The sequence below is a fragment of the Trifolium pratense genome, linkage group LG2 (genome assembly GCF_020283565.1).
Source record: "Trifolium pratense cultivar HEN17-A07 linkage group LG2, ARS_RC_1.1, whole genome shotgun sequence".
Lineage (NCBI taxonomy): Eukaryota > Viridiplantae > Streptophyta > Magnoliopsida > Fabales > Fabaceae > Trifolium > Trifolium pratense.
In genome coordinates, this window is record NC_060060.1 from 6,291,781 (window position 1) to 6,313,958 (window position 22,178).

Genomic DNA, 22,178 nt, shown 5'->3' on the forward strand with positions numbered 1-22,178 from the left:
TATGTTGTGGCTGGCGGCTGCCGTAGATATGGTCCTATGGATTGGAAAAGAAAATTAAGACATTTTGGTATGATAGTATTGTATTAAAGTTATGATTATGAATTTATGACTATAACCATTTTTCTCTCTTCAGGTGATGGACAAAAAAGTAAAAAAAAATCTATTATATATTTAAGGAAATATTTTGAGAGAAATCACAAATTATTTAATTTTGTCAAACATTTTTAGAAATTGTTTTAAATCATTGGATTAAATAAAATAAATGAATCGAATTTGACATTTTTAGCAAAATATTTGGTGTCAATTGATCATATCCCATAATAAAAATCGATCTTTTCTACGGGATCTATTAATATATATTAAGAGTTTAATGATCACACGTCGTCAGTTTAATTTAATTTTACACCGACAATCAATTAGAATGATTCGATCTTCCATGTCATATCAAGAGGGTGGGGTTAAGTGGGGTGACGTGGTGGAAAACATGGTTGTGATTGACAGTGTAAAATTATTTTACACTGCCAATGCATATTACTTTTATGAAGGTCCATCTTTTTCTTTTTGTAATTTTTATGAAAATCTATATTTTAACTCTTATTAATAAGATGATTACTTTTTTTTTTAAGATGATTACTTTTTCTTTTTTTGACTCAATGATTACTTTTTCTTAATTACTACATAAACTTATTTTTCTTTTTATATATTAATATGAGATCTATTTTATTTTTGTAATTTATATTGTAGTTTACATTTCTATTCATATATTATTAAAAAAAAAATTTATTTTTAAAAAAATTCTATGTGGCCTATATCTATACTAAACTATACTAATATTATAATTAGGACTTATTTTTCAAAGCATTTTGTACATGTGGCAGTCCCGCAATGAAAGTTCATTTTCATGCATTTTATATTTAATGTTATTATTTTCACCAAACTTATTAAGGAAAATAATATCGTGTTTAATGTCCACAATAATTTTGTTGATTCTCCTATTTTTTTCTCTAATAATCGGATTAACCTATGCATATCACGAAAAAAGGGTATGTAAACATATAAATCCCGATTAACCTTAAAAAATTGTACGTGTATTTATTGTTATTTATTGCTCATTCCCCTTGACAGAAAAACATTGCGTTTTAACTCAATTCATAATTAAAGACATTTTATTATTTGCTACTAACACACTCCAAATATAAGGAAATTAACGTTTTAATATAAATAAAGGGTAATTAACTTTATTCACAAAAAAAAAAGGTAATTAACTTTTGTTCGACAATTAAACAAAGAGTAAAATTGAGACCAATTTTGTAATTCAAATACATGAGATTTTGAATAAGATTATAAATTAAAAATACTTAATTATGTCCCAGAATTTTGACTTGACTTCTCCTACCATAACCTTTTCAACTTAATAATGGACATTTATTTAAAATTGAACTACGATAAATGTCACAATTCTCAATTAATTAATTAATTCAGAATCATGAATTAAAGGAACGGAAATCAGATTTTCTCCATTTTTTTTACTTTTGTTTCAAATTGTCAGTTTTTCTATACAAAATCAAAATAATCAATGCAATTTTTTTTTTGACTTCTAATGCAAATTTTCTTAACACTCTGTCAACGTACTAATCTTATACTCCTACATGTCAAATTCTACATGATTCTTAAAAAAAAAAAAACACTACATGATTCTTCAGATTTTTTTTAAGGAAAAAACTTTTCAAATGCAATAAGAATATAATAGTGAAATATTCTAGACTTAATGAGTCACGAATAGTTTTTAATTAGTCAATTCAATTTCAAATTTTAAATGACTTTTGGTAAAAAAGAAATGTAAATGTTTTTTCTAGAAAAAAAATTCAAATGTTATTATACTCCTAAATAATTACTTTGCTCCTAAATAATTCCGTTAAAAAATATATTCAAATTCATTTTTATATTAACTTTTATTAAAAATAATTTAAGGTACACGAGATGGTACTTACTCTAAGACATGAAACACCTTAGAGTTCAAAGAATAGTTGCATTTTTTTTAATTATGAAATTAAATGTTTCATTAATTCATATAAATTCATATTTTCAATTTTTGTAAGAAAAAATCATATATTCAATTAAATGTGGCAAAAATAGTAGTTTTTTTAGGTTTCATTTCATGTTTCTAAGTGTTGTTAAAAAAAAAAAAATCATGTTGCTAAGTGTTGATTATGCATATTTTTCCATAAAAAGTGGTCAGTATACTTAAGTATGCAGAAATATTTTGGACAAAATCGATGAACCCAAAAAATCAAATCAAAGTGAAAATTACTCGATCTTTTTTTACTTTAAGTCAAAAAATTAACTAAACCAAAAAAACTAAAATGAATATGTTTGTTTTTTGTTTTTGATTTTAATTAACCAAGGAACTGCACCAATAAATTTATTAAGCTTACGAATTTTACTTTGACTTTGCCTACGAGGTAACACTCAAACAATACGAGTTAACATGCTCATGTTTCAGATTCAATAAAACAATATGTGTCAACAACCTAAAATTTATCATTCTCTTCAGCATTAAGTTCAACAAAACCATCATTCTTCTCTTCATGCTTCAAATTCTTTGTGTTTCAAATTCTCTTGAATAGTTTGATATCTGTGTTTTCATTTCTTTAAATCCATTGCATGTATCAAGTTCTCTCGGGTACAAGGGCGGAACCAAACCTGACATATTGGTGTGGCTGAAAAAAACACGTTCACAAATTTCATAGTTGAAAAAACATGTTTGTTGTTTGCAGTTGCTACCAGCAAGATCAAAGCCAACTTCAGAAGCTTATAAATCATATCAAATATGTTGCACTTATTTGTTTTCACAAGTTTTGCACAAAGATCTTATGTTCTTTTAACTTTGCAAAGTTTGAGTCACATCAAACATAATTCTGAAGCTGATGTCAGGATTATAGCTTGAAATTTGAGACGTAATTTCTAGATGTGTTTCCAACTATTCATAATCAACAACTTTAACACTTTCATTGTTTGAGTTGGGTAAAATTTCAGCATAGTATTAGTGCATCTTGCAGGATATGAAGTAAGCAAATTATACAATTACAATTTATGCAAAATCTACATAATTCGTTTGGGGCTTAAATATGCAAAAGGTCCATGTACTGACGGGTCATTTGAGTTTTAGTCCCTGCATTTTAAAAACCTTTCATTTTGTCACTGCAATTTCATTTTATTTTAAAAAAATAGTTCGTAAGCTGACTTTTGTGCTAATATCAAGAACAAGTATCCATATTTTAAATTCTATTTTTTTCATGTCGTCCTTGAGTCAAAGAGACCATTGGTGATTTGATTTCAACAATGATGTGATTTCTAAATCAGTGGAAGGTGTACTTTTGAAAGTGAAGTTGTTGTAAAAAGATGTTTAAGATGTATTCCAGCTCTTGCGGAACATTATGCTGGAAACATGTTATTACCCAAAGAGATGAATGGAATTCATGTAGATATGTTCTGATGAATAACTGAGTGGAAATAAGAAAGAAAAAAAATGTCAACCTTTGGAAGCTACTGAAATATAACATATTTATTAGAGATCACCTCACTAATAAGATTGACATAGGAAAATGTCAAGTTTTGGAATGGAATTCATGTGGATATGTTCTTGGTGTAGTTGTGTTTGTATATTTTTTTATTGTTGTTATAAGAAAATGGCATGTTGCTCCATTTGCTTTGTACATTGTGGTCATTTAATCTCTTGCCTTTAGTTAACATTTTATATGTGTCATAAGCCATTCATATAAATTCCTTAAAAAAAAAAAATTCATATAAATGACAATAGCTTGAAGATTTTTACCCAAACTCCACTACCAAGATCAATGTTTAATCTTACCACCGAATCGATTTCATTTGATTTGTTTCATGATTTTAAGTTTTGCGTTATAATCACTATAACACGCTTTATCTTGAATTTTATTTGTTTTGTAATATTATACTTATATTGAATATTAACATTCAATATTTGATATAGAGTAATGAGTCGGAGTAGCAAACAAGTTCTTCAATAGCCAAGTTTTTGGCCAATGTAAAACCTCTATAAACGACATAAAGTTTCACAAACATCATTTCAGACGACTCACGAATGAAGCCAGAAAAGTTTGATAAGTAAAAACCTAAATTGTTTCTGATAAAACCCTCATAACTAGCTCTAATCGAGGAACCTAAACAACTACCGTCAACGTTGAGGATCACACAAGAGAAGTTTTCATTGTTCCATTTGATGAACGTGTATCAACGTGATTAGAGGAGAAAAAAGATGTGAAAATCTAGACCAAACTCTGGATGTTGAAGGATAGCTGATTTAGGGACAAAATTCATTGTTTAAATAAATTAAATTATGATATCTCCATATATATCAAACACCAGCCGAGAAAGGATTAGCTTGGGGACCCATGAAGCCGACCTTGAGCCAATCATGTGGGTCAATTAAAGAGAAAAAAGTTCAGTCATTGAATTCAATGTGGTGCCAAGGGTTTCTAGGGAATGTATAGTCCTGAACACAATGAAGGAAAGTCGTTTCTTGGAGGCCACATCGAGTAAAAATAGAGGAAGTGTCCAACTTCCGATGATTGAGTAAGGAAAGCATGAACCAAATTATGACAGGCTAACCGTAAGAAAAAGATGATCTTCGCATATAACTACTTTACTTTAAATAAAATGCAGAAAGTCAAAAGTTTAGAAATAAAAAGATGATTTTTGAATGTAACTACTCTACTTTATTTTATGTGTTTAGAAAATTTGAATTGTGTTAAGTTATTTTTGTAATAAAAATAAATTTAAATGTATATTAGTCTTCATATTTTCATAAAAGTAAAATTTAGACCCCTTATTAAAAAAAAAAGATTTTTTGGGCTTAATTTTTTTTTCAAAAACTTAGTCATTATTTAATTATTGGCATTTTAATTTTTGAAGTAGCAAAATTTGTTACACAGATTTTTAAAGACAAAAAAATTCGGTGTAACTTTTGTAACATATTAGTGTAATTTATAATTTTTTGTGTTAGATAATTATGAAATTTGAAATATTACAATGTTAATTTTTATACTCACTTTTTAACCCGTACTTGGCACGGGTCCGGATACTAGTTCTGTTTAATAGCAATCCTCACTGCCATGTACTCGCTCTTTTAGCAATTACTATTTGTGTATATTCTAGTTTTTTTTTTTTTTTTTAATTATTTGGGTCATGTTAACATGGATATTTTAAGACACGTGTTAAATTACTTAAAAATAAAAATTTACCATTTAAGTCCTCGTGAGCATAGTTCAGTTGATATTGCATGTATAATGGGGATTCGAACTCTGGTACTCCTACTATATCACTTTAAAAGTGAAATTCTAGCCACTAGGCTACTTGACCAAAAATAAAATAAAATTTTAGCATTTAATGATACAAAATTTTTAATATTTAGAAAATTAAAAGAAAAAATTCCAATAAAAATTCATGACATTTGTCTTTTTAACATGTGTCATTCTCCTAATTATTTTTGGTTAATTTCTATTGTCTCGAATAACAAACTATTATTAATCTATTTAATCTCGAATAACAAACTATTATTAATCTCGAATAACAAACTAATAATCAAAATATTATTAATCCGATTAGATAATAGGAAGATAATGTGCAAAAATATAATTTCTTAATTTATTGTTACTATTCTAAAACGACAAATAAAAAGGAACTAATTAAAAAATATTACAATCATAAATACAAAAACTAATTTAAAAATGTGAAGTTTACATATGAATTTGACTTAAAAATAGGACAAATGATGTGATGAAGAATACTTGAAAAAACCAAACATGCTGAAATTGTTTAAAGAGATTAAAATTGAAATATAGTATATTTATATTATATGGTATGAAAACTTATTTAACCCCCAAAAGGATAATAATCATGGTAATAATATAACATATATTAACATACATGTATTTTTTTTAAGTTAAGAGCATCTAGGCATCAAGGAGTGAGTAGAGATCCAACTTGGGACATATAAACACTCTCATCCTATACCCATAGCGGCCAAGAGTTATGAAGTAACAATAATGACAATAATGTAGAGGCGAGGAATAAGAGAGTAAAGATGGGTGGGGGGAATGGAGTTAAAAAGAAAAATAGATAAAGTATGATGAATTCAAAAATATTATTATAACCACAGATACGAAATAATTCAGTACCATGAATTCTGGGATAGGGATTCTCGTGCCTTAATCTTTTTGAGTAAATATCATTGTAGTCTTTTATAAAATACAGCATAGATAGTTTATGAAGAATGAAATTTACATGTAGGACAAAACTCAGGTATATTTTTTTAGGTACTTTTCGTATGGTTATTAACCATGATTTTTTCAAATTTGTTATTTTTTTCAATTTCTTATACTCATAAGTAAATTTCATGTTAAAAAGCATACAAATAACACCTAAAGAAATACACACAAGTTTTTTTTTTCTCCTTCAAATACATATTATGTTAGATGCTAAATTTTACCTAAAAAACGTAGCTTGTTGATCACAATAGAAAAATTGGGAACGATAATCCCTTTTAAAGAAACAAGAAAAAAGTCTTTCAAAGTGTAATCCAGTTATGAGTTATGACACTAATGAATTATTAAGGAGGTTCAGAGTTCAATCTAATTTACTAATAAATCCTCATGCCCCTAACAAACTGACCTCTAAAATTTACCTATAAAAAATACAAGAAAAGAAATATGGCTTTATCAACAAAATACTTGAGAAGGGTAAGCTATTTTAGTTGGACTCGGATTTGCAGCAGTAATTGCTTCACTCAGTTTCACACTGTAAGCAATCCAGATCGTTGATTCGAGACCAAACAATCCACGTTACATAATCAGTTTCACACAGTTTATCAATTGATCTAGGACAGAGAAGAACCAGTACTGTGTGTAATCTCTGATTCCCTTTCAGTTCAACATAGACCTTCCTTGTTCAGTTATTTTCAGTAAAATGCTTCTTCCAATCAAAGAGCATGCTTCCCAAGATGGTAAAGTCCACCATGTACAAAAAATTCCAACCAAGGTAAACTTGTCACCTCTTACTTCAATATCAGCCAGGCAAAGAAGCTTATAGTCCTGTACTTCAACTTTGCTGGCATATATTGACTGCACATGAAAGAAGAATCACCATCATCAAAAAGTGTGTTCCAAATCATTATGATCAGTAAAATTCATAGTACATACAAGGTCTTATGACAAAGTCCCCTCGATTTTAATGTTGAAATATACATAACAAGCTCGGTCAAATATAATATTTGTTCTACCAACTCGGCATATCCAATCTATCGAGGCACACATTATTACATCTGAATATCTAACGTTGCCTCTCGACACCACTTAATGAAATCTATGTCGGGACAATAATTTGCAAACAGAAACCTTATAGGAGACAGTAACTAGGCCATGTTTAGATAAACAACTTAATTATGTGCTTATAGCACAAGTGTTTATTGTATGAATTTATATAACAAAAGATAAAATAGTAAACTGTTTTTAATTAAGCTATACGCTGTTTTTCTACGTTATCTTGAAGAGGTTAAATACATAATCTGGGTAACATGAGCGAATAAACTGATATAGAAAGGTGTCCATGCTAAATACATAATCAAATAAAAGAGGCGACAATGCACCTTTCTGTTCAAAAACTCGGTATCTTCGCATATAGATTGTTGACACAGCTGCAATACAAGAATTTGTAAATCAACACATTGTCAAGTAAAACAATATATTATAGAAAAATCTTAGACGGTTCAAAAAATGGCAACAAATAAATTCAAGTATATTGTATAGTTTACACTTTGTCAAATTATTAATGCTGTATCTAACCTGATCAACAATAAAATATACAGAGAAAGGATTCGGCTTTGTGCAGAGTAGGAATAAGGTAACTTTAATGAATAATATTGTAAAAGGGTTATCCAAGTTTGTGAGCACTGTCACAATGAAAAAAAGTGGCCACCAAAATTTCCCAACCAATTTCAACAGATCTTGCACATTTTCTTCCGCCTCTGAAAGATCTTGTGAATCGTTATGACGATCATCGACCAAAGCATCTTCAGCTACTTGTTGCAAAAAAAAACGCTTGAGTTATTGAGAGAAATGCAGGTTGGGAGGACAAGTACCAACAAAATTAACAGAAAACAGTTTTGTCAATTGTAGATCACGGAAAATAGCGGTTAGTTCAAATTCTGATATATCTGCTATTTGACAGCATCTTGTAATAAATAGTGTATCGCAGAGCAATTCAACTTTTGCTACACAATAGGGCTATAGCACTGCTATAGTCACTATTTAACAACATCTACAGAAAAGCTAAAGTACATAATACCAATCAAATATCCAGCTCACCATCGATGGCATAAGCTATAGTTGATGCGGTTGCAACCGACACACCTAAGATGCTTCCAATGCCTGGAATATGTACCAAAAAAACCAATATGACATTACAAAAAAGTTAATACGGAAGATAAAATAATCAAATTGATGTGTCAACTTTCACGACCAGCACATTTCCTTGCCATATCACTTCAACTTTAAATACAACAAACTTCTACGACATGTTCGATTGGAAGAAAACATTTTCAATTTCCACGAATTAAGAAAGTGTCATCTTGCTTTAACTTTCTTTCTCTGTTTCAAAGATATCTAGATCAAGAGTAGGTATTGTCGAAGTACAATTTATAGTTAACAACATTGCTAATCTCCCTAGACAAGACTTACGAAACTAAACCATGTTAAGCACTTATTGGATAAACAACTTAATTATGTGCATAGTATAAGCGGTTATCTTGTAAGTGCTTATCTATAAACTAGTTCTATAGGAAAAATAAAAATAAAGTCAAAATTGTTTTCAAATAAGCTGTTTTCCTAAGTTATCTTGAAAAGCTTATGGAAATAAGCTAAAAACAGTTTATGTACATATCATAAGTTGTTTCCATAAATTCTATCAAACAGTTTTACAAGCTATGAAAGACCGACATGGGCACCGGACATACACCGACACTAGTAATAATTTGAGAAAATGAATGTAATCACATGTCGGTGTCATGTCGGACACTGACATGAGTCAGACACCAAACATGTCTTCGATCAAAAGTGTCGGTGCTGCAGACCTCACAAGTACTTATGCATGCACATAAATTCAAATAAGTCAATCCAAACCAATCCCACATTTTCAATTTGGGATTTTCTAAGAGACTAGTAATCTACTATATACATCATACATGAGAATTAAATGAATACAAATTTCACTCTTATCATAATTCACCCAAAGTCCAAACAAACACAAAATTCTAAAACCTTAAATAACCAAAACCAATATTGAAAATAATAATTAGAAAGGAAAAAAAAAAAACTAAACAGAATTAGTTACAAAAACTTACCAGAATAACGGAAATTGCGGATGTAATTACCAGTAACATTGAGAGGTTGTTGAAAAATGAAGGTTTTGGGGGTTTTCAGTTTCAATATTGTTCTTATAACTGAATCAGATTTCAAACCTGAATAATAATAATAATAATAAAAAATCATAAGAAAAAAATTGAAAAAGAAAAAAATTTATAAGTGAAAAAAGCAAAAGAAGAATAATTATACTAGTGGTAATTGTAGTGAAGTGATTGAAACGAGAAATTGAAGAATAGTGAGAAGAAGAGAAAGAAGAAAATTTGAAGAGATTAACAAATTTTGTTGTGTGACCCAACAAATTCTTCATCTTTTCCTTTCAGTTAAGTTCTTTCTTCACAATCTCAAAGAAAATGGATACTTTATTTTGGAGAAGAAAATTGCAACTTAAATGATTATGAGTGTGTTTATTTTGGAGAAGAAAATTGCAACTTAAAAATAAGAATTAGTTTATACTGTGTTTATTTTTAAAAATTTTGTTGATTAGATAAAATTATTTGTTTTCATTTTTTTATTTTAATTATAAAAAGAATGAATTTGGGAACAAACTCACAACATCCAACTTAATAGCATAAAACAGCATACTAATGCATACAAATAATGTGATAAAATTAAAGTAATCGGAGTACCGCGTATTCAAACTCATACTCCGTATCAAAGTGAAGTGTGAACCAAGTGACTATGGGCACAACAACTACAAAAGTAACCCATGAATTGGGTGAGCTTCTTTTCGCGCTTCCGAAGTTTCTCAACATTGTCCGCTACTTAAGTAGCTAACGATGTTTTTTTCTCAAATTTCTCATTTTATAACATCTACTACTTAAGTAGCAGATGCATAAAAAAAAAAAAAAAGAGTAGGGCGCGTGAGAAACACAGGGGCACCAAAAGAAGCTCCCATGAATTGGCTCTAGATTGTCTTCGGGTGAACCGATTTATTATCTTGGATGGGTCCATTTTTATTATTCGTACTGAATCTCAAATTAGTCGGGACCGGCCCTGGATCTCTCTATCATTCTTCCTCATGTTCTAATCATTTCAAGACGAATTCTTTGTAAGAACAAGTTTGTTGATTTTGTTGGTAAGTAATTAAGTTAGTTTCATTGATTCATTCATTAATTACATTATCAACGAGTTTCTGGACCCAAACTCACCTAAACTTTGTATCAATAAAAAAAAAAAAATCAAGTGAATATTGATCTTATAGTAGCATATATGGTGCAGTGCCAGTGATTCTGGGGTACGTACGCGTAGGCATGTTGTTAAACAGTTTCGAACCAATTCACGGTGTTCTTCTATGTGAAGGAGAAGACATAGATCCTTCATGGTACGAACAAGATCATACAACATGTACTCTTTCACTCACATGAAGAGTTAGAAGAAATAAAAAAGCTTCATTCAAGTGACACAAACATTGATGAAGAAAAAGACTCAATTGAGTAATTATGTGATGCATATAAACTATGATGATTATGATGGTCATAGACATGCTGTTAAGGTTGTTAAGAACAAGCACTAATTATGTGATAGCACACATTATTTGTTTACAATTTTATAATCTTACAATGTAACCTTTTAGCAGAGATATTATCATTTCATTATGGTTTGATGAAATGGTTAAGATAATGATTTATAACATTTTCTATAAACGAAAAATTTGGAAATGTTGGACATAAGATGCCAAGGGTGAATGTGGTGCACCTGACTTATAGTACATTTCGTTTCATCTGCAGATCAATAAATACATCAGGGATGTGACATATTTTGTGCCAACGTTCGCCTTCCTCCTTTCGGTACCACTGCTTAAGTAATGGACACTCACGAATGTACAAAGTAGAAAGGGAGTTCGGAAGATCCTTCTCTGGCAAGCGTTCAAAACAAGGACAATTTTCAATGCCTAAGAGCCTGAGAGATTTGAGATGAAGAAGACCCTTGCAGTTGATTATTCTTAGCTTTGAACGATTTTCCAAATGGAGAGAGTTAAGAGTTGGTCGCAATAGATTCTCCTCCGGGAAAGACTCCGCGTTTACAAAGTCATCACTAACTCTGAATTCTTTTAGAGAATTGAGTTCGAACAAACCCCACTCCTCTCTCGATGCAATCAATTTAGGGCATTCGTTTATTCGGAGGGTGCTCAGGCTCGACGGTAAACTTCTTTGTGGAAACGATTTGAGCTTCTGGCAATCGTACAAATGTAGAGAACAAAGATATATTGGTGAACAAGTTTAATGCAAAAGGCAACGACGAGAAGCACCATCCTGTTATCGACAGATTGCGAAGTGAATTACAGCTTCGCAAATCAAAAGAAGACCATTCAAGATTCGCACCATCGTAGTTACCAAAATCCAACTTTTCAAGAGAGGCACCGTTGAACAAAATTTTCTCTAGAGAGGATTCAATGACCCGAGTTCCGCCAAGACAGGCCTTTTTTTAAGCTGATATTTGCAGGAATTGAAGCCTCTAACTCTTGGCATTCAAAAATCACGAATCTTTCCAAACAAGGAAGGGAAGCCTTTAGGACATAACTTTAAGAGAAGGGAAGCCTTTAGGACATAACCACTCATTAGGACATTCTTTACATATGCACTTTTGTACTGCATTTTTTTCTTCTGCTTCTTCTAGCACTTGATTTATAGAATTGAGTGTAATGCTAAGTTTGTCAACAAGCTCAAGGTCAAAATTGTTTCTGCTGAAGTAGTCATTGAAATCGCTTGAAGCAAACCGAAAATAATACCATTTTGTATTGTTTTTTAACGTTGACTATGTGACATAAAAAACCTTGGTGTTATTTTTTTGTTTGAGAGACAAACACTTTGATGTTACGTCTAAATCTCAGTCATGTATCTTTTAAAATTCTACAATAGGAACTACTAAAACTCAAGTATCTCTCTACAATTATTCAAATTTTATATTTTATCTTGATTTTGTCTTTCTATTCTATACATAATATGAAGAAATAACTCAACAACTTGAAGAAAATTACCATATGAGCAGGCTCTACAATCTTGTATCCAGTTTTGTGTCTAAAAATCTCCACAAGGCTATGTTTGAGCTTGCATTGTGATAAGATTATCCTTGCATTTTATTGAAGTGTGTATTTTTATTTGATTATAAGTATCACAATGATCAATATATATAATTACATTAGATAAATTCATAGTCGACAAAACATACAACTAACTTCTAGTTGTTGTCATACCAGAATTGTTTTTGAAGATTGTTGACTACATTATTGTCCACTTGAAAAGCTTTAGAGAGAACTTCTAAAGATATTTTAGGATTAGATCCAAATACGGCATTAGCAATAGTGATGACACCGGGATTCTGGCTGCTAAGTCCGGCAATGGCAACTGCATTTCCATATCCGACATTGAATTGGAAGTGAATGAGACCAATTGGAAACACAAAGACATCTCCTTTGTTGAGAACTTTTGTGATGAGACGGTTTTGTGGATTAGATGTAACAAAACCAACATACAAAGTTCCCTCCAAAACTATAAGAATCTCAGTGGCTCTAGGGTGAGTATGTGGAGGATTGAGTCCCCTAGGTGCAAAGTCGACACGAGCAAGAGAGATACCAAGAGTGTTTAATCCTAATATCTCATTAACACCAATCGGTGTCACTTTTGAACCAACTGAATTTGATGTGTTTCCTTCTTTCACTGAGAAAAAGAAATCATCAGCTGTAGCAAGCTTTGGATCCTTGCAGAATTTTCCATTCACAAACACTGCAAAACAAATTCATTCAAGATATATATCATGTACTACTCTATGTATGTATATATCGATCAATCTCATCGGACCGAAAATTATAAGCATATATACTTACCACCATTCTTGGTATCATTGATAGCCACACAAAAGTCTTGTAGAGGGCTTGGATCAAAGGCAAAGGCACATGATGATGCTAAGGCCAAGAAGGCTGTGATAAACAAGTAAGTAGTCTTCATATTTTTCAGGGCAATATAATTCTATTCTATTTAGGTATTTTGCTTGCTTCTATATTATGTTTATGCAAGTTTGAGATATATTTCACAATACTAACATAATATCTTATCTATTTATATAAGTTGGTGACATTGAACAATTCTATCTTTTCTACTTGCACAATACTTATAAAAGACTTGGTAAATCTTAATTAATCAAAGGAGTGTATAATATTTTTATGATAAAGACTTGAATTGTTCTTTAACAACTAATGATATGATACCCCTTCTTTCCAAGATCTTAATTAATCTAATTGACCCACGCACACATATTTAATTTGTTAAATATTAATGTTCCTACTTTTTGACATGGTCTTTGTATATTTGTTAGTAACAAAAAAAATTTTTTTGAAGAAGCTAAAATGATATATATATATTCACTAAAAACAGTCTCCTCAACACAGGGTGTACCGAGATAGACTACCAGAGTTTACAAAGAATCAGAAAAGAAAATCATACAAGGCACAAACATAACAAAGGACTAGACCACCAACTATGGTAGTTTAAAGTCAAAGTAACATTTTTTGTCTTCAACCATCTATATGAAAATAACTTGATCTTGTCCACTAACTGGTGAGAAGTACTGGTTAACCCTCGTCTTCAACCACTTATATTTGTTAGTAACAAAAACTGTTAGCAACACCAATGCAAAAAAAAAAAAAAAAGACTTTTCCTTTGATCACCAGTAAGAGTTTTTAGAAGGTTGAAGCTTTCTAAACACATAATTTCAATGTTTTCTGGTTTATTTAAGTTGAATTAGGTTTCACACGTGTATATATGCATAAGCTGTGTTTGTTAAGAAAAAGCAGATAGTTGCAAGTTAGTAGTTTTTAACAGATAAGCGCTGATTGAACTTAAGGCAATTAGGTTTCGTTTTCACACTCAGTTTTTTTTTTTTTTTTTTTTTTGTCAAGTAGCCTAGTGGATAGAATTTCACATTTTTAAAGGTGAATAAGTGGGTGTACCAGAGTTCGAACTCCGGTCCCTGCATTTACATGCAAGTCCCTACCAACTGAGCTATGTTCACGGGAACCTAATTGCAATAATTTCTGGTTCAGTTAGTTTTTAGATACATACGTTTGCTTAAAGTTGTATAGCAGTTATAACTTATAAGAGTATTTAACTTTAAAATGCTGTTATTAGTAGATTGAAGGTTTCTCAACATGCAATTTCAATGTTTTCTGGTTGATTTAAGTTGAATTAGATTTCACACACATATACACATGCTTGGCAATGTTTGGTAAAATTAGTTAGCTTATAGCGGTTGAACTTAAGGCGAATGAATTGCTTATAGCAGATAGGCTAGTTGATTGAATTGATAATGTTTAGTAAAGTTAGCTATTGAATTAACTTATAAATATGAAATGACATAAAGAAAAGAAGTGTTTAATTATTATTTAAATTTTTTCAAGTAAGATGATAGGGGTTAAAGTTGAGAGAGAAAATGATAAACTATAAGCCATATATTAATGCAATTAGCTTATCAAAGTTAGTTATATAAAAATAAGCTATAAGCTCTTGAGAAAATAATGTTACAAAACTACTTATTATTTTGTTTACTTGGATAACAAAGTAGGAAAGGGATGAAATTGATAGTTTACTTCAAGTCTAAGTAAAGTTTATCTACAAGAATCAATCTGCTTCTTGAAGTCATGGCTTCAAAACAGTTGAAGCTTAATTTACAGATTCCTTTGGTTTTCAGCTTCATCTCATACTAAGGACACCAAAACTCTATTTAGTTTTATAAATCATTGGTGGAGTATGCATTTTCCAGTTCCAGCACAAACTGAACACTCGTCTGCATCTCCAGCTACATGCTTTAAGCAATAATTGATCCTATCGTTCACAACATCCTGCAGCACAATATTGTTTCAAGTTCAAAATGACAGAAAACCAAAATAGTTCCGCTATTTCGTACTTTAGAGTGTGTTCGATGTGTTAAAAAGGTTACAACAACGCACAAGGTCATAATTTATGCTTGATATATTTAAAAAATGGTCAAAAAAGATTTTTGATTTTACTAAAACGGGGAAAAAATCTCTGCTTCCTCTATTTCCTTCCATTTCATTTCGATTTGCCTTTGAGAAAGTTCACCAATCTTGGTTCTTTGTAAACTAACCACATTCCAAAAGAGAACTTGGCATAGCTTAAATTCATTTTAAAGGAGTAAACCTCGAAAGAGATTTGTGTTCATGCCTCACCGCCATAAAATCAGGACACCTAAAGAGTGAATCTGCTTGACATTAAAAGTACTCCAACAACAACTAACAACAAAGTCTATCCTACTAAGTAGGGTCGGCTACATGGATGAAACAATGGCATAATATTCTATCGTATATCATATCTTTATCCAACTAATTTCTATGTCTTTCTTATTATAAAATCCACTCTCCTTGTTATAAAATCTACATGTCTTCTCTCCATATCTCATATAGTCTTACCACACATCCGACGCAACATTCCCATCTCAACTATGCTTATTTTATTCTAGTGCTGGTTTTTTACCTCACAACACTCAGTCCCATATACAACATTTCCAGTCTTTCAGTTGCATGATGAAATATTCCCTTAAAATAGAAACCTTTTTGACATGTGATTTCTTAGGAATGAGAATGGACAATAAAAATGGAAAAAATACACCCAAACATGAAATTTGGAAACAGAACAACTTTCAGCTAGTTCGCATAGGATAGGCGAGTTAATATAAAAAATGAAACAAATTAAGAGAATTCATACCACAAGTAGCTCATGGAGTCCAAGGGGTGCAGTAACAATGTATGACACGCCAGGGTGTTGCTTTGCTGCCTCTGCACTCAAGGAAGGAATATCCTGCATGATTTTCTGACCTTATTAGGATTAAGTTTTAGCTTTTGAGACATTCTCAATGAGTTTGGTTTAGATACAGTTAGTGTAAAAAGTTTTATATTGTCAACAAATCACAATCAACCATATGTGTGACTTTTGAAGTAGTTATGATTAATGTCAAACGTTTGTAATAATCTAATGATTATGATTGATGAGAGTGTAAACAATATTTACAGACAGTTTTTATGAATTAAATCTATTCTCAATTGAGATGCACATTCTCAATTTTCTTTAAAAACTCTTACAAGTGTATAGGTGCATGTGAAGAATTTTATTTAAAAAAGGAGGTTTTGAAACAATTGAGATGCAAAAGTTGATTTTAACGTATATGAGGAACTGTTACTAAAAACTCATAATCTTTGTAAGATAATTTCAATTTTTATACTGGTGCTTGATGAAAAGTTTATTGAAATTGACTTTATAATGGAGTTTGAAATTTGGCCACATTATATCTTCAACAAATCAAAGAATCAAATTGACAAATTTAAAGAAAGGTAGAACAAAGTTATATGTAAATCTACCTGACTCCAGTGCCTTCCAGGAGAGAGGAAAAAAGGACTGATAATAACGCGGCGTGCGCCTTGCTGAACGCAAGATTGAAAAGCATCTCCAATTGATGGCTCTGCTAGTTCCTGAAAATTTATAAATATTATGAACCATCAAGAATTTTCTCTACAACTATCATTTAAAATGCAAAAGTAATACGGCTAAATGCGCAAAGGAAATTCTGTTATTGTTATTTCAAAAAGCCAAATCTAGCAAGTTCTATCTACCTAATTTCATAACACTTTATAGATACAATTTTAAATCATGACAACTTTTGTATTGAGATCCTTGATATCGTGGAAATTCGCAGTCAATTGCAGTGGATGCGGTGCAGCCTCAACTGTGTTCGCGATGCAGAAGACATGAATACCATAATTGATGTCATGGAACAAATCCAATCAGCGGATGTGTTAATGCAAACTAGATAAGCTCAAATAAGCAAATTCAAACAGGTATATCTAAGTGCCAAACACAATAAAAACTAAACAAACTGAAGAAGAATACCATATGAGCAGGCTCCACAATCTGGTACCCAGTTTTGTGTCTAAACATCTCCACAAATTCATCTAAAAATCAAAACAAGAAAGCTTTTTAATAATCAATATCAAAACATTCTCAATTGCATAACTGATTTCATCAAACTCTTCTTACTAAGCATTAGATTGGACTCTTTGCGACGTGACCCATGATCCACAATTATGACTCCATCATCAGGACCAACTCCAGAGGAATTTTGAGTGCTTTTCCGCAAAAAACGAAGCTTTGAAGAAAAACTGGGAGAATTTAATGATTTCAAGGGTACCCGTCTTTGATTCGTTCTGATTTCACTTGCAGAAAAACTAACAGTAATCAAAAACAAAAAAACAACACTGAAAAAAAAAAAAAAATCAAAAGGAAAGAAATTGAGATGATATATACAATGACTCAATGAGAATGAAAAAATTGAACCTTGGGAAGAGATTGGAACAAAGTGAGACAGAATTCACAGGCATAGTTGATCACTTGTTGTGCTACTTCAAAGAGATAAAGAAAAAATTTCTCTTAGAGGAATTTTCACAAACACCACATATGCAAAAGATAACAAACAAAATGAACAAACCCTTTAAACTATCAAAACATCCAAAATTTCATATACATTTCATATACAACAAGCACAAAGTCACAAACTATGTTCATGCCTAACATCATTCAAGTTTCAACTACATTTATCACAATCAATTTTGACCCATTATTCATAAATATGCTAGAGAAGATGAACACATAATTAAAATTTTAAACTAAAATACAAGTTTTATGTATTTAAGCAAAGGAATATATAAGGAAAGGCTCACCAAACAGGCAAAGATGTTACAAAAAAATGATTTTTGTGCTATGTTTTGGATTGAGTGACAAAGGGATTAATTGTAAATATATATTTTTCTATGAGAATTAATTGTAAATTTTAAATGAAATATGGACATGTTATGTTATATCAGAAAATGAGATATATTATAATGTGTAAAATTACTTTCCTACCTCAATTTTAATGATGTGACATAGAAAAATAGAGGATCTCTATATAACAACATTAAGACCTAAATTTTTATAGGCTTAAATACAATTTTGATTCCTCAAGTTTCACAATTGCTCGATTTTAGTCCTTTAAATTTCAATTACTCGATTTTGGTCCCCCAAGTTTAACTCCTTTTGCATTTGCTAGCCCCCATTAAATTTTTTAATTAAAAATTAGTTATGTGGCATTTTAAAATTAAATAACTAATTAAAAATAAATAAAAATGTTTTTAAATTTTAAAAAAATTACAAATTGTTTTTTAAAATACTAAATTATCAATTTTTTTTATTATATGTAGTTTATAAAATAATTTTGTATATAAAAAAGTTTTAAAAAAAAATGAACTATTTTTTAAAAACTTTGTAAACTTTTTTTTTAAATAAAAAATAATTATTAAACCTTTTATTAAAAAAAAACAAATTTTAATACATTTTTATATAGAGCAAATATATATTATGTAGAATTAAACGGTATAAACAGGAGTTTTGAACCCAAAAAAATGTCTAAAAAATTTAACTTCATAATAAATATATAATACGAAAGCCTCATATTCGACAAAGCTTAATTATTTTATTTTTTTCGAAAGCCTTGTGTTTCTTAAATAAATAAATTAGGTCGGGTAGGCCTTAATTTGATAATTTAAATGATACTTATTTAAACTTTAATCTATCTATAGTATTAGTAATAGAATGTGTTGGTGATTGTGTTGCTAACAGTTTTTGTTACTATTTAACAAATATGCAAAGACCATGTCAAAAAGTAGGAACATTAATATTTAACAAATTAAATATGTGTGCGTGGGTCAATTAGATTAATTAAGATCTTGGAAAGAAGGGGTATCATATCATTAGTTGTTAAAGAACAATTCAAGTCTTTATCATAAAAATATTATACACTCCTTTGATTAATTAAGATTTACCAAGTCTTTTATAAGTATTGTGCAAGTAGAAAAGATAGAATTGTTCAATGTCACCAACTTATAAATAGATAAGATATTATGTTAGTATTGTGAAATATATCTCAAACTTGCATAAACATAATATAGAAGCAAGCAAAATACCCAAATAGAATTAATTATATTGCCCTGAAAAATATGAAGACTACTTACTTGTTTATCACAGCCTTCTTGGCCTTAGCATCATCATGTGCCTTTGCCTTTGATCCAAGCCCTCTACAAGACTTTTGTGTGGCAATCAATGATACCAAGAATGGTGGTAAGTATGCTTAATTATTCTTATTTGCTAAATTGTGATTGAACTCGTTGAGCTAATAAGATATGGATATTCTCCATTAATTTAATTTCCGGTCCGATGAGATTAATCGATATATACATAGAGTAGTACATGATATATATCTTGAATGAATTTGTTTTGCAGTGTTTGTGAATGGAAAATTCTGCAAGGATCCAAAGCTTGCTACAGCTGATGATTTCTTTTTCTCAGTGAAAGAAGGAAACACATCAAATTCAGTTGGTTCAAAAGTGACACCGATTGGTGTTAATGAGATATTAGGATTAAACACTCTTGGTATCTCTCTTGCTCGTGTTGACTTTGCGCGTAGGGGACTCAATCCTCCACATACTCACCCTAGAGCCACTGAGATTCTTATAGTTTTGGAGGGAACTTTGTATGTTGGTTTTGTTACATCTAATCCACAAAACCGTCTCATCACAAAAGTTCTCAACAAAGGAGATGTCTTTGTGTTTCCAATTGGTCTCATTCACTTCCAATTCAATGTCGGATATGGAAATGCAGTTGCCATTGCCGGACTTAGCAGCCAGAATCCCGGTGTCATCACTATTGCTAATGCCGTATTTGGATCTAATCCAAAAATATCTTTACAAGTTCTCTCTAAAGCTTTTCAAGTGGACAATAATGTAGTCAACAATCTTCAAAAACAATTCTGGTATGACAACAACTAGAAGTTAGTTGTATGTTTTGTCGACTATGAATTTATCTAATGTAACTATATTGATCATTGTAATACTTATAATTAAATAAAAATACACACTTCAATAAAATGCAAGGATTGATATATGTTCCTTGCTCTTATATTCATGTTTGTATCATTTGAATAAAATATGATTTATATTTTATAAAATATATATATTTTTGGCTTACTTGTATATTTGATCGTTTACCTCTCTATACTTAACAAATTCAAGAAATTACCATGTTTTGTTTTGGCTTTGCTTGGATAATAATTAAGCACTTATCATATAAGTGCTTACCTATTAGCTATTTCTATAACAAAAGAAAATAAATGAAGTCAAACTGTTTTTATGTAAACCATGAGTTCTTTTCGTAAGCTATCCTGAAGAGCATTTGGAAATAAGGTGAAAATAGTCTATGGACATGTCATAAGTTGTTTCTATAAGCTCTCACAAACATTCTCATAAGTGCTTGTGTCAGTAGATAAGCTCAAATATGCACATTCAAATAGGTATATCTAAGTGTCTAACACAAAATAAAAACTGAACAAACTGAAGAAGAATACCATATGAGCAGGCTCCACAAATTCATCTGAAAATTAATCAAAACAAGAAAGCTTTTTACTATTAGATTGCATTGCACGCCCTTTGATGCTTCTGGATATGCTTCTGCATCCATGACACCCCAACCTTAGCAGAAGACAAATGCTGCCATAAGGCAGGAAGTGCCTTTTATAATCAAAGTCTCAAAATATATGTCTGCTTAGAGCCTTGGATAAATGTATTTTAAAAGTAACATTCCTTACCTTACCGATCACATCTGCTTCACAAAGGTGGGCAAGACTTTGCAAGCCAAGAGCTTTAATTATAGGATCTTGGCACTCAATGCAAGACTGTATTTTTCAATTAAAAAAATCAGTATTTCTTAGGGAAAAAAAATGCATTGGAAAAAGAGAAAGAAGAAAGCAGTCGGGCATACCGAAACAGTCAAGATAAGATCAACACCCTTATCAGGGGTTTTATGGCAAACATATCGAATGGAAGCAGCCAAACTTGTTGGAGTCATATAGCTTGCAGGCTTGGCACAGGCCTTGCAATATCAAGCCCACTGTGTAGCTGGCCTTAGTGGCGCGCGCTAGTAGGCCTTGCCTCAACAATTGGTCAAGTTAGTTGTGTTTGTGTGTGTATATCTCTATATAAAGAGAGCTTGTATTGTTGGATCAATTAATGAGAATACAAACCCTTTGTTCACAACAAAACTGATACAGATAGCTCCAAGGATGTCAGACTCGAGAGTCTACTCGGACTCGCAAAGGGTCGCAAACTCAATTCGTAGACTCGTACGAATTTATCACGCACGCACGCACACAACTCAAAGCTAAAAAGCTCCATAATAAAACAAACAAAATAGCAGAGTTCATATTAAATATATATATATATATATATATATATATATATATATATATATATATATATATATATATGATAATGGTTGACGGTTAATACCTTTGACAACAGCTTATCACTTTTTTTATAAGTCCAGCTACTTATCATGTGATACCAAAAAAAAAAAAGTGGACCTGAGACATTCAACTGCTTATCACTTGTTACTTGTTTGGCAAGAAAGTGAGAATAGAGACGTGGGGTCCACACCATGCTTCACTCATGACCGGGAAGAAACAGGGAGGAAGCTTCCCTGTGATACACCATGTGTTTATAAAAAATAAAAAAAATTCTTACATATTATTTTTCATTTTTCCACACGTTATTTGTTGCTATAAATAAATTGAGGCCCCTTTATCATTATCTAAGCATTTTCTTATCTAACACACTCTCTCTCTTGCTAGTAA

At 30.7% G+C, this 22,178-nt stretch overlaps 4 protein-coding genes across 13 annotated transcripts; 1 reads left to right on the top strand and 3 right to left on the bottom strand.

Moving 5' to 3' along the window:
- Positions 1–6,578: 6,578 nt before the first annotated feature.
- On the bottom strand, positions 6,579–9,852 carry LOC123906620. Of its 2 annotated transcripts, none has more exons than XM_045956567.1 (6): positions 9,645–9,852; positions 9,434–9,550; positions 8,400–8,462; positions 7,878–8,110; positions 7,682–7,729; positions 6,579–7,157 (listed from the first exon to the last, which is right to left on the bottom strand). In XM_045956567.1, exons 1-6 carry the CDS (start codon positions 9,760–9,762, stop codon positions 6,960–6,962), a joined length of 777 nt encoding a protein of 258 aa, XP_045812523.1. In that variant the 5' UTR covers positions 9,763–9,852; the 3' UTR covers positions 6,579–6,959. The 2 variants fall into 2 exon arrangements, with proteins under 2 accessions (XP_045812523.1, XP_045812522.1); XM_045956566.1 differs by having other exon boundaries at positions 7,878–8,113.
- A 2,677-nt stretch (positions 9,853–12,529) lies between these two features.
- On the bottom strand, positions 12,530–13,485 carry LOC123906621 (putative germin-like protein 2-1). The gene is made up of 2 exons (XM_045956568.1): positions 13,279–13,485; positions 12,530–13,177 (listed from the first exon to the last, which is right to left on the bottom strand). Exons 1-2 carry the CDS (start codon positions 13,397–13,399, stop codon positions 12,633–12,635), a joined length of 666 nt encoding a protein of 221 aa, XP_045812524.1. The 5' UTR covers positions 13,400–13,485; the 3' UTR covers positions 12,530–12,632.
- A 1,529-nt stretch (positions 13,486–15,014) lies between these two features.
- On the bottom strand, positions 15,015–18,326 carry LOC123906622 (sirohydrochlorin ferrochelatase, chloroplastic). 9 transcript variants are annotated; one of them, XM_045956576.1, is made up of 7 exons: positions 18,178–18,326; positions 17,795–17,856; positions 17,498–17,664; positions 17,351–17,412; positions 16,822–16,932; positions 16,172–16,264; positions 15,015–15,288 (listed from the first exon to the last, which is right to left on the bottom strand). In XM_045956576.1, exons 2-7 carry the CDS (start codon positions 17,836–17,838, stop codon positions 15,184–15,186), a joined length of 582 nt encoding a protein of 193 aa, XP_045812532.1. In that variant the 5' UTR covers positions 17,839–17,856; positions 18,178–18,326; the 3' UTR covers positions 15,015–15,183. The 9 variants fall into 9 exon arrangements, with proteins under 9 accessions (XP_045812532.1, XP_045812531.1, XP_045812527.1 ...); XM_045956575.1 differs by having other exon boundaries at positions 17,498–17,673; XM_045956571.1 differs by having other exon boundaries at positions 17,498–17,685.
- Positions 18,327–19,404: 1,078 nt separating this feature from the next.
- Positions 19,405–20,455, top strand: LOC123906624 (putative germin-like protein 2-1). Its single transcript, XM_045956578.1, has 2 exons — positions 19,405–19,612; positions 19,775–20,455. The coding sequence occupies exons 1-2, from the start codon at positions 19,492–19,494 to the stop codon at positions 20,317–20,319; spliced, it is 666 nt and encodes a 221-aa protein (XP_045812534.1). The 5' UTR covers positions 19,405–19,491; the 3' UTR covers positions 20,320–20,455.
- The last annotated feature ends 1,723 nt before the right edge of the window (positions 20,456–22,178 follow it).

Excerpts from the sequence above, each read along its gene's own strand:
- LOC123906624 (XM_045956578.1), top strand. The coding sequence starts at position 19,492 with ATGAAGACTACTTACTTGTTTATCACAGCCTTCTTGGCCTTAGCATCA. Across the intron at positions 19,613-19,774 it reads CAATGATACCAAGAATGGTG|TGTTTGTGAATGGAAAATTC; the intron begins GTAAGTATGCTT and ends TTTGTTTTGCAG.
- LOC123906622 (XM_045956570.1), bottom strand. The coding sequence starts at position 17,838 with ATGCCTGTGAATTCTGTCTCACTTTGTTCCAATCTCTTCCCAAG. Across the intron at positions 17,716-17,794 it reads TGTTCCAATCTCTTCCCAAG|TGTTGTTTTTTTGTTTTTGA; the intron begins GTTCAATTTTTT and ends TTTTTTTTTCAG. Across the intron at positions 16,265-16,821 it reads CTGGAAGGCACTGGAGTCAG|GATATTCCTTCCTTGAGTGC; the intron begins GTAGATTTACAT and ends AAAATCATGCAG.
- LOC123906620 (XM_045956566.1), bottom strand. The coding sequence starts at position 9,762 with ATGAAGAATTTGTTGGGTCACACAACAAAATTTGTTAATCTCTTCAAA. Across the intron at positions 9,551-9,644 it reads CTTCACTACAATTACCACTA|GTTTGAAATCTGATTCAGTT; the intron begins GTATAATTATTC and ends ATTATTATTCAG. Across the intron at positions 7,730-7,877 it reads TATATTTTATTGTTGATCAG|CTGTGTCAACAATCTATATG; the intron begins GTTAGATACAGC and ends CTTGTATTGCAG.
- LOC123906621 (XM_045956568.1), bottom strand. The coding sequence starts at position 13,399 with ATGAAGACTACTTACTTGTTTATCACAGCCTTCTTGGCCTTAGCATCA. Across the intron at positions 13,178-13,278 it reads CAATGATACCAAGAATGGTG|TGTTTGTGAATGGAAAATTC; the intron begins GTAAGTATATAT and ends TTTGTTTTGCAG.